At 34.5% G+C, this 12,144-nt stretch overlaps 1 protein-coding gene across 2 annotated transcripts in view; it reads right to left on the bottom strand.

The window, feature by feature from the left end:
• Smchd1 (structural maintenance of chromosomes flexible hinge domain containing 1) overlaps positions 1 to 12,144 on the bottom strand; it is a 152,133-nt gene that overhangs the window by 76,198 nt on the left and 63,791 nt on the right. For both annotated transcript variants that reach the window (XR_005729148.2, XM_005337120.4), the window contains exons 18-20: positions 7,725 to 7,802; positions 7,261 to 7,380; positions 3,209 to 3,353 (exon numbers count right to left, since the gene is read on the bottom strand). Coding sequence is in view for 1 of the 2 variants with exons in the window: in XM_005337120.4 (XP_005337177.1) it covers positions 3,209 to 3,353; positions 7,261 to 7,380; positions 7,725 to 7,802 (343 nt within the window). In the remaining variant the exon portion in view is untranslated. The remainder of the gene's footprint in view (positions 1 to 3,208; positions 3,354 to 7,260; positions 7,381 to 7,724; positions 7,803 to 12,144) is intronic.

The raw sequence follows: 12,144 nt of genomic DNA, 5'->3' as shown, positions 1-12,144 counted from the left end.
AACCATCTCCTTGAAATGTAATGAAAGAAGATAATGTCCTACTTTCCATTAGTCTGGGAGAATATGGGATGAATTTCAACTGTTTTGTGACTCCAAATTGCAAATCCTACCTCCTGTCATAAAGATGCCACAAATTTTAACAATTTTCTCTTGAAAGCATGAATGTTGTATTCCTCTTAAGAGTAAAATTCCTACCTGGGCATGGTAGTGCATACATCTAATCCCAGCTACATGAGAGGCTAAGGCAGGAAGATCAGTAGTTCAAAGCCAGCCTGTGCAGCTCAGTCAGATCCTGTCTCAAAAGACCTTTACTCACATGGTGAATTCCTAGGTACCACCAACAAAGGGCAGGTGGGGAGGGTAAGATTTCTTTGTATTCACAAATCTGTTTGTTTTTTTTGGTGGCTATTATTGTTTTTGGTACCAGAGATTGAATTAGAGGTGCTTAACCTCAGGCCGCATCCCAAGCAACTATAATTTAATTTTGAGACAAATGTCTCACTAGGTTGCTTACAGTCAGTTGCTGACTGGCTTTGAACCTGCAATCTTTCTGTCTTCAGCCACTCCCCTTCATCCCCCTAGCTGAAAGGATTATATCAATGTGCCACCAAACTGGGCTACAAATCTCTTTAGCTTGGCTGCTTTGGTCACATAATGGTTTAATGTTATATATATAACTTTTTTCTTTCTCTTCTACCTTTGTTAAGAAGTTTTCTAGGTTAGGAAAAGGTTTTTTTCGTTTAATTATTTCCCAAACACCGAAGACAGACAAAGGAAGTCCCCTGGATGAAAATGGAAGAAGATTACAGAAAGAAAACTGTCAAAACATAGAAACATTTACTCCAGACTAGTCCTTATCACATGCTCAAAGGGAACCGTCTCCAAGGATATGAAGCCAATGGACTATCTGTGTACCTAAAATGTATTTCCCTCTCCCCTCCCAGTTCTGGGGATTGAATCCAGAGGTACTTCTTTTATTATTATTATTATCATTATTATTGACAGAATCTCGCTAAGTTACTGAGGTTGTCCTTGAATTTGCAATCCTCCTCCCTCAAGTCTCCTGGGTTGCTGAGACTACAGGTGTGTGTCCCAAGCCTGGCTACATCTAAATATCTTGAAAAGAAACTAGACAATTGTAAAAGACAATTTCAGAGTTTATGGTTTAATCTGTAATAAGCTTAGAAAACAGCAACAAAAAAGTACAGTAACAACACAGTAGTAACACTAACTAGAATTTATATTACTATTATATAGTAAATATTAAATATTGATCAAACCAGAATATAACTTCACTAAAGAAAGAGGAAACAAGAGAGATACTTATTTTAAAGGAGGTGACAATAAGACAGTATGTCCTAATCTTCCATAGCCATTAAGTAGAGATAACACCTAAAACTGAAGAATCAAGGACCAAAATAAAATTTACTTGGATATATGGTAATAACCAGAAGAATCAAGCAAGAAAGCTGAAAGAGGTTCTCTGAGAAGTAAATCATGGTTAAAGTAGAAAGGGATGGGAGCCCTTTGGGGTTTTTTTCCCCTCAATACTGGGAAAATACTGACTGGATTTTTAATTTTAATTTTGATACAAGGTCTTGCTAAATTGCCCAGGCTGGCCTTGAACTTGTGATTCTCCTGCCTCAGCCTTTTGAATCCTTAGGATTGTAGACATGTGCCACCAAGCCCATTGACTTATTCACTTAACTTGATTCTTTAAGGCATATACACGAATAATTTATTTAAAAAATTAAATAACTCTGAAAACAAGGAACCTACCCATTTAATAGTCATCCTCTCTTGAAGATAAATTCACATTATCATGTCACCAAGACATTTTTAAATGTCCAAAATCTTAACTATCATTATGTGTGTATATATGAAGAAAACTTCATAAATAAGAGTATCCTACCATAGATAAAGAAGTTATAAAGATAAGAGGTATAGATGAATGCATTAATATTATCATTTGTGGGCTGTGGTTGTGGCTTGGTGGTATAGTGCTTGCCTAGCATGTGTGAGGCACTGGGTTCGATCCTTAGCACAACATAAAAATAAATAAATAAAATATTGTGTCCATCTACAACTAAAAAAAAAATCTTTTAAAGATGTTTTAAATATCATTCATTTGTAATTAGATACCTTTACTGTTTTATTATTTAAAAATACATGTTTATTGAAATCTTCCAGTGCTATTTAATGTTCAAATAAATATGTCAAAAAGACAAAAAAATGACCTTTTGCAACTTAAAGGAACATAAAACAACAAAAACTTCATTCTGATTTTCTTTTGTAAGTAGATATTGCTTTTCAAGAATTTCACCAAGGCATATTCTAGATATAGCTCTATTTCACTAGTCTATGAGCTTCTGGAAGGCAAGTGTCCTTTTTATTCATTTCTATTATTTTTGCTACCAGGTACCTAGAATATAATACATGTTCAAATAACTAAATGTGAAAAGTTCCACCACAAGGGGAAAAATACATAGAGACAATAAAAGGAAGTATACATGAAAAGATGGCACAGGCCTGGGGATGTAAGCTTAGAGGTAGAGTACTTGCCTAGCATGCATAAGGCTTTATTTAGGTTTGAGCCCTAGCATCATAAAAATAAAACAAAAAGAGAATTTTGGCAGCTAATGAAAAAGAAATAATTGATATTATTATGTTTTATAAATAAACAACTGCTTAGAATCACAAGTTATCCTCTTAAGACTCTTTTTTCAGGAATTTCTTACTAAGCATCTCAAAAAAGGTAATAGGAAATAATGAACATATTCAATGACATCAAGTGACATACTATTAAGAGCTATTTTTTGATACTGGGCAATTATATCATTAAGTACAGGCAAATTTTAAGGAAGGACAGGAAATATCAATTTCACTGCTTAAAACACCAAAATAAATTACAATCCCATCATCAAGTTTGAACGGCATAACTTCTAAATAAACAAGAACTAAAAAAAATTGCCAGGAAGACATCATATCATACTTGCAAAAGCAAATGGATTAAGACCTAAATTTATATATGATATTGCAGTCTCAGAAGAGATTTTGGGCCAAATAAATCACCAAACGTCAGAAAATTCACCAAACATTTTAAATGACAACATTGAAATTAACCTCACAGAAATAATTTAAGCTTAGAAAAAGAAGAATGAATGGTTAGCAAATATAAAAAGACGAATAAATCAATATTTCAAATTACCTTGCTTCAAGAACTGGCTGAATATCAGTTATTAGTTGGCTGGTATGACCAAATTCATCCTGAAATTCCAAAGGGATGTTGAATGGAACTCCAACACGAAAAGGAGGATCCAGAAGACCAAAAGAAAATTTCTCTGGCTTGCCCTCTTTAACAAAAATAAAGATTAAAAAGAAAGAAAGAAAGAAAGAAAGAAGGTAAATTCATAGGTCAGAAAATTCACTGGAGGTAAGAAACAGACATTCATATATGGGGAGTTAGACTATGATAAAGATGGCATTTTAAATCTGTGTAAATTTTAACTACTATTAACAATCCATATGGGAAAGTAAAATTAGAACTTTGTCACACAACTATATAAAAGTAAAAGTAGAGGTAGAAATAGATGTTTATCTCAGAAACTAGAATATGATGAAGAATGTTTTTAAGTTTAATCACAAGAAAAAATTTCTAAGGCAAAAAACACAATATATTGAACAGCTATAAAAGGATTTGATGAGTTTAACAGAGAAGCTGATTATGAGAAATTACTTGTAAAGCATGCAATGAAGAATTAAAATTCAGAATACATTTAAAATCTCCTATATCAGCTATTTTCTCTCTCCCTCTCTTTTCCTTGTGCTGGGGACCTAACCTAGGGCCTCATGGTAAACTTGTGTTCTACCACTGATACCTTAACACAGCTATTCTAAAAGCGTGGTCTCTAGTAGTTTTCACCATCCCTAGGATACATTAGAAATGCAAATGCTACAGCCTACCCCCAAACATGCAGAAGCAAAAACTGGGGGTGAGGGCGCAGCATTACTGTTTTAATAAGCACTCTAAGTGGTTCAGATACAAACTCATATGTGAGAATCACAGCTCTAAACTATTAAAATGAGCAATGCAAATAAATAAGCTTTCAGGTGATATACAATGTCCAATAAAGGCTAGAAGAGGTACACAAACTCAAAATTAGAGAAATCAGGGCTGGGGTTGTAGTTCAGTGGCAAAGCATTTTGACAAGTAGCATGTGTGAGGTGCTAGGTTCGATCCTTAGCACCACATAAAAGTAAAAAAAAATAAAGGCATTTTGTCCATCTACAACTACAAAAAGAAAAAAAAATTAGAGAAATCACCTGACCCCCAATTTGTCTAAATAAATACACAGGGGTTTGACAAATAAGTAGGTGGGAAAAGAATTTTTTTTTTTTTTAAGAGAGAGTGGGGGAGGGAGGGAGGGAGAGAGAGAGAGAGAGAGAGAGAGAGAGAGAGAGAGAGAGAGAGAGAGAGAGAGAGAGAGAGAGAGAGGGAGGGAGGGAGAATTTTTTTAAAAATATTTATTTTTTAGTTCTCGGCAGACACAACATCTTTGTTTGTATGTGGTGCTAAGGATCGAACCCGGGCCACACGCATGCCAGGCGAGTGCGCTACCACTTGAGCCACATCCCCAGCCCGGGAAAAGAATTCTTATCATCTGTTGATTAGGGTATGATCTACATAGCCTTTTGAGAATTTGTTGTACCTATAGAAATTCTAGCGTATGTACATAAAACAGAATAACTTTTATAGCCAAAAAACTGGAAACAACCTAAATGGATCATCAATAGAAACTGCTAAAACTACAGGAAATCTATACTTTAAAATATGTTTCAATGTATTAAAAGAACATGGTATATTTTCATGTACAAAAAATAAATGATCTTTAAAAAAAAAGAAAATTCTGCTAGTGATCCTTCTAGTCAAAGAAAACAAGGTGATCACAAGCTCTTAAATCAGTCCTTTCCAAAACCCCATAATGACACTTTGGACTTGTTTATTTTGTGTTGTAGAGGGGCACTAGGGATCAAACCCTGGGTACTTCACCACAGAGCTAAATCCCCAGGCGTTTCTTATTTTTTTGAGACAGGGTCTCACTAAGTTGCTGAGGCTGGGCTTGAACTCATGATCTTCCTGTCTGAGGCTTGCAAATCACTGGGATTATAAACATATGCCACTACACATGGCTTGGACTTTTTTTTTTTTAAGGGAACTAAATTTACAAAAACATCACATAAGAAAAAAGATAATAATGGGTTGGGGTTGGGATTGTGGCTCAGTAGCAAAGCATTAGCCTCACACATGTGAGGCAGTGGGTTCCATCCTCAGCACCACATAAAAATAAAATAAACAAAATAAAGATATTGTCTCCATGTATAACTAAAAAAATTTCTTTTTAAAGACAACAATAACGAAATTTGAAAGCTGAAGAACATATGGGCAAATGTAACTGTCTCACCAGAAAAATCTAAGAAAATAAATTTCTCAGATGACAATAAAGTTGAGACTCAATTGAAGTCACACTCCAGGACACCCAAAAGTCTTAGAAATGGTTGTATAAATCTGTTGTGAAATTGGAATAAATTTTGAAGATTTGTTGAAGTATGCTGAAGACACAGTACCTCAAATGCCCTATCTCTAACAGTGAGGGCCAAATATTTTCCTCATCCCTGGCAAAAGATGATTTATTCTCTGAAGAAGGAAAAGGGCAAGTCTAAGGAATGAGGGACAAAGCGCTAATAAAAGTGTCATAGTTAAAAGAAAACTCAACTGAAAGATTATTTATTAAATTTGAGATACCCCTGCCAACAGTCTTCCGCAGGTTGGCTCCCAATATGCTAGCAACCAGATTGATACTTTCTCAGGAGGAAGCTGGAAGGTTCCACTTTGAGGAAATTGACCAGAGAGAAGACCTAAAAATCCTTATAATTTCCCCCAACAAAATACATGTTTCCTAAATACCCCATTCTTAAATGTGAGCAAATGACTAATTATATAAAAGAGCATTTCATATAACAGAGCAAACAGGCAAAAAGCAACATGGAGAAAACAAGTATTAAAGATAAGTTATACTCTGTATAATTTGCCAAAATACATTCTACTATTATGAATAACTAAAAAGAATGAAAATAAAAAAGACTGGGGCTGGGATGGTGGCTCAGTGTAGAGCACTTGCCTCACATGTGAGGCACTGGGTTCAATTCTCAGCTCGGCATATAAATAAATGAATAAAATAAAGGTCCATCAACAACTAAAGAATTAAAAATAAATAAATAAGATTAAAGAAGAGTTCCTAATGTTATTGATAGCTTCAGAGAAGTAATAAAAGTAGTGAATTCATCAAATAGGAAGAGAATGCTTGGAAAAAGAAATAACCAGATAATAAGGAAAGTTAGAAACTAAAAAATAACAGCAAAGAAAAAACTCAATTAAAAGTGTAGAATATCAGGGGTGGGGTTGTTAGTGGTAGAGTGCTTGCCTGGCATGTGTGGGGCACTGAGTTTGATTCTCAGCACCACAAACAAATAAATAAAATAAAGGTCCATCAACAATTTAAAAAAAAAGTGTAAAATATCAAGACAATCTCAAATAAAGTAGAAAAATAAAACCAAGAGATGAAAAATAAAAAAAAGAAAATTAGTATATCTGCCAGGTGATTCACCATCTTAATATTAGATTTTTTTGGTAGGGGTAGGTACTGGGGATTAAGCTCAGGGGCACTCAGCCACTGAGCCACATCCCCAGCCCTAATCTGTATTTTGTTTAGAGTTAAGGGTCTCACTGAGTTGCTTAGTGCCTTGCTGTTGCTGAGGCTGCCTTTGAACCTGAGATCCTTCTGTCTCAACCTCCTGAGCCACAGGGGTTATAAGTGTGCGCAATATTAGATATTATAGAAAGAAAGGAGAGTAGGAAATCAAATAGTTTAAGAAAAATCCCTAGAAAATAAAATAGGAGTTTCATGACTAAAAGGGATATGAGGAATATAGCAAGTGGATGAAAACAAATTCATATCAAGTCATACATTTATTCCTCAAATACCTAAGGTCATGCAAAAGGTCACAAATCAAAACAGCTTTACATTTTATCAGTAACAATTCAAAGTAAAAAACAAATGACATTTTTAAAATTAAAAATATGATCAAGTAGAATTATAAAACCATTTAAAAATCAAGATGGCTACTCAACTGTCCAACATCTTTTATTTGATTATCTTATCTTCCTTTGATTTAAAAATTACATAGTAGTGTTTTCCTTACCTTTAACAGAGAATTTAATTGCTTTAGATGGTAGTGGTCTTCCTGCATAGGTATCTGCATTACTTTCATTAAGTACAACTTGCAATTTCAATGTGTAATTTCCCAACTTTTGAATATTTTCTGAATAAGAAGAAATTAAAAATCTAGTCAACATAATACATAACTGTAACTATATCTACCTACACACACACACACACACACACACACACACACACACACATTTTTCCTTTTAAGACAAGACTTTCACCATGTTGCCTAGGCTAGTCTCAAACTAAAGTGATCCTGCCACCTCATCCTCTAGAATAGCTGTCACCACAGGTGTGTGCCATCACGGCTAGCATCCTCCCCTTCCACCCTCAGTGGCACTAGAGATTAAACTCAGGGCCTTACACATGCTAGACAAAACACTGAGCTACATTCTTAGTGCCTGATACATATTTTTAACATTTGGAATAAGAACTCACCCATTTTTTTAAACCAGTAAGGCCATTTTCCTCCATGTTGACTAATATGAGAAATGATTTCCTTATTTCCACTTGAAGCTTAATAAAAGAAAAAAAATATTGTCTTGAGAAATTGAGAATATGAGATATCACAAAAGCATCAAATGCAGTTATCTCTACTTTATTTATTTATTTTTTAATCCAATTTGTTATATATGACAGTAGAATGCCTTAAAGTAGATTTTAAAAATGATTTTGGAGCTTCAAAAGACCTCACACAATGCAAGGGAACATTCATTTAGCTCATTAATATCTTTATTTCAAATCTTTAATTTATTTTGTATAATATTTTATTTCATTTGTAAATAAAATTGACTGGTACAAAGAAAACAACTTTCCTTAAAATATTTTCTCCAAAATTAAAATGGCATAGTTTATTGATAAAACTTATCTCTAAGATCTATTATTCAGAGAAAAAAGCAAGGAATATGTATTGCTACGAATTATAAAAGAAAAGCAGAAAAGCTAGGTCAAAAACAAATAAAATGGCTTACATGAAGAGAAAAGAGGAAAACAGAATAGAGTGGTGACATCATTCTCTGAAATGGTCCTTGTTACTTCTTGTCCATTTTGGAATTAGATAAAAAGGACTGGGAATGTAGTTCCAAAGTAGAGATACCCTGGACTCTATTCCCAGTACTGAGGGGAAAAATTAAAATAAGGCAGTTTATAAACAAAATCAAACTGTGTATGAAGTAGATGACATGACTACATGAATTTGGAATGCCTATTTTTTTTTTTGACTATTTACAAAGAATAATATTTTAAGGAAAAAGAAGTCAAATTCAATAGTCTTTAAGGGACTGGGGTTGTGGCTCAGCAGGAGACTGCTTGGCTAGCACATTCGAGACACTGGGTTCAATCCTCAGCACCACATAAAAATAAATAATTAAAAAAATATTTTAATTGTTGTGTCCAACAACAATTAAAAAAATATTTAAAACCAACCAAACAAAAAAAGAATCAAGATGTTGGAGCCATGAATATAAGCTCCAAGGTAGAGCTCAGTGGTAGCTCCCAGCCCTTATTATTTTTTAATATTGAGACATGTTTCTCTTGATTCAACCTCTGCAGTAGATGGGATTATAGGCTTGAACCGCTATGCCTGGTCTAATTCTGTTTTTGAATATTTAATATTAAAAACTTTACATAAATTCCAAAATGAACAATAAATAACAAGGATTATTTTAGAGAAGTCATAGCAACCCTCTATTCTGTTTTCTTCCTCCCTCTTTAGTTAGTCATTTATTAGTTTTTGGATTAGCTTTTCTGTTTTTCTTTTATAATTCTAAGCAATATATAGGCCTTACAATGCCAAGGCCTAGGTTTACTCCCTAATACTGGGGGAAAAGAAAAAAAAAAAAAACTCAAAAGATTTTCAACCTAAAAGAAGGGAAATACAAGTATAAAGAAAAGTAGTTAAGTAAAAACCTAAAGTATCAGTGTGTATTTAGTTTTTCTTTGCTTTTTTTAGAAACAGTCATTTTGAGCTATCAATTGAAAAAGCCAAGAAGCCATTTCATACCACCATTCCCAATTGAAAGGAACTATGAGTAGAGGATAAACTGGGGCGAGGGTCAAGCAAGATTATTCTAGGATATTTTAAGCCAGGAAACATGAAAACTTGTATCAAAGACTCAAAGGATCACACTGAGTGCCCACAAGTCAACATGAAGGTATAATGTGGAGAGCAGTGACTTGAATCATGATCACTGACTGCCTCATAGCTGCATTTGTACTGGGAACTTCCTGTGCAAATGTGCATATCAAGATTTCCCAGTTGCTATGGTGACACCCGGTAGGTCACAGAGTTATATCAGTCTGGACCTTGAGTTCAGACACCAGCTCCCAGGGATAGAGAATTCTGAGCATAATAAGATAACCCTAATGTCTCTCCAGTGCTGCATCCTTTGCTCTGCCTCCTTTGTAGAAACTTTCCCACAAAGAACCTTTTGATGATTAAAGCTATAAAAATGTGCTAATAAGCTAGGTCTGGGTCACTCTTCCTCCATCAAAGGACAGTGTCCCTCCAGCTTTCTCTCTACATGTGTTTGTCTTTCTCAATCCCCCATAACCTCTCACTGATTTCTGAATTAACAGTCATGGCAGGGCAGCTGGCCATGGCAGTATAATACCCTCAAATGAATCACATTAAATATATAAAAACTCGAAAGTATACAAGAATACCTAAATAAATTCTCAAAGGGCATTACAGTAGAGCACTAACTGTACTCTAAAAATCTGGAATAAAACAAACAAGAACCAGACATGGTGGCATATACCTGTTTTCCCAATCCCAAATACCTGGTAAATTGTAGGCCTGCCTGGGCAACATTAATAATACCCTGTCATGGGGCTGGAGTTGTGGCTCAGTGGTAGAGCAATCGCCTATCACCGGCAAGGTCCTGGGTTCAATCCTCAGCACCACATAAAAATAAATAAATTAATTAAAGGTATTATATCCAACTACAACTAAAAAATAAATAATAAATAAAATAATATAATTGTAATTTTGTGGGTTAGTCTCTGTGTCCTCTATTCTGAACCATTAGTCCACTAGTTTATTTTGGTGCCAATTTCATGATGTTTTTGTTACTATTGCTCAGTAGTATAGTTTAAGGTCTGGTATAGTGATGCCACCTGCTTCACTCTTCTGCTAAGGATTGCTTTAGCAATTCTGGATCTCTTATTTTTCCAGATGAATTTCATAACTGCCTTTTCTATTTCTATAATGAATGTCATTGGGATTTTGATAGAAATTGCATTAAATCTGTATAGTGCTTTTGGAAGTATGGTCATTTTGATAATATTAATTCTGCCTATCTAAGAGCAAGGTAGATCTTATCATCATCTAAGGTCTTCTTTGACTTTTTTCTTTAGGGGTCTATGATTTTCATTATATAGATCAATTATCTTATATTAGACAAAGATACTAAAAACATGCCTTGGAGAAAAGATAGCCTCTTCAACAAATGGTGCTGGAAAAACTGGAAATCCATAAGCAACAAATGAAAGTAAACCCTTATAAACCCCTATATAAACCACTCAAAATGGATCAAGGACTTAGGAATAAAACCAGAGACACTGCATCTAACAGAAGAAAAAGTAGGCCCTAATCTCCATCATGTGGGATTAGGCCCCAACTTCCTTAATAAGACTCCTGTGGCCCAAGAATTAAAATCAAGAATCAATAAATGGGATGGACTCAAACTAAAAAGTTTCTTCTTAGCAAAAGAAACGATCTGTGAGATGAATAGAAAGCCTACATCTTTGGGAGCAAATTTTTACCCCTCACACATCAGATAGAGCACTAACCTCTAGGGTATGTAAAGAACTCAAAAAGCTAAGCACCAAAAAAACCCAAATAACCCAATCAATAAATGGGCCAAGGTCCTAAACAGACACTTCTCAGAAGAGGATATATAATCAATCAACAAATATATGAAAAAATGTTCATCATCACTAGCAATTAGAGAAATGCAAATCAAAACTAATCTAAGATTTTATCTCACTCCAGTCAGAATGGCAGCTATTATGAAGACAAACAACAGTAAGTGTTGGTGAGGATGTGGAGAAAAAAGTACACTCATACACTGCTGGTGAGACTGCAAATTGGTGCAGCCAATATGGAAAGCAGTATGGAGATTTCTTGGAAAATTAGGAATGGAACCACCATTTGTCTCAGCTATCCCTCTCCTGGGTCTATACCCAAAGAATCTAAAACCAGCATACTACAAGGACACAGCCACATCAATATTTACAATAGCACAATTCACAATAGCTAAACTGTGGAACCAATCTAGGTGCCTTCAATAGATGAATGGATTAAAAAAAAATGTGGCATATATACACAATGGAATATTACTCAGCAATAAAAAGAGAATAAAATCATGGCATTTGCAGGTAAATGGATGGAGTTAGAGAAGATAATGCTAAGTGAAGTTAGCCAATCCCAAAAAAACAAATGCCAAATCTTTTCTTTGATATTAGGAGGCTGATCCAGAGTGGGATAGGGAGAGGGAACATGGGAGGAATAGACGAACTCTAGATAGGAGAAAGGGATGTGAGGAGTTATGGGGTTATAAATGATGGTGGAATGTGATTATCATTATTATCCAAAGTATATGTATGAAGATAATAATAATATTAATAATAATAATAGTAATAATAATACCCTGTCTCAAACTTTAAAAAAATGAGGGGTGGTGGGAGGATATAATTCAGTAAACACCCCTGGGTTCCATCCCCAACACTGGAGGTATCCTCTCCAAAAATAAACTAAGGCTTTATACTCCCTTTTCCTGAAAATGCTATTTTTCAGAATAACCAAATTAACCTCACTGATAAAGGAAACTTCTTCACATACAAACTCTAGAAAATA

This window comes from Ictidomys tridecemlineatus, chromosome 13, assembly GCF_052094955.1.
Source record: "Ictidomys tridecemlineatus isolate mIctTri1 chromosome 13, mIctTri1.hap1, whole genome shotgun sequence".
NCBI classification, from domain to species: domain Eukaryota; kingdom Metazoa; phylum Chordata; class Mammalia; order Rodentia; family Sciuridae; genus Ictidomys; species Ictidomys tridecemlineatus.
The sequence above is the reverse complement of the archived record's forward strand: the minus strand, read 5'-3'. Positions and strand labels throughout refer to the sequence as shown.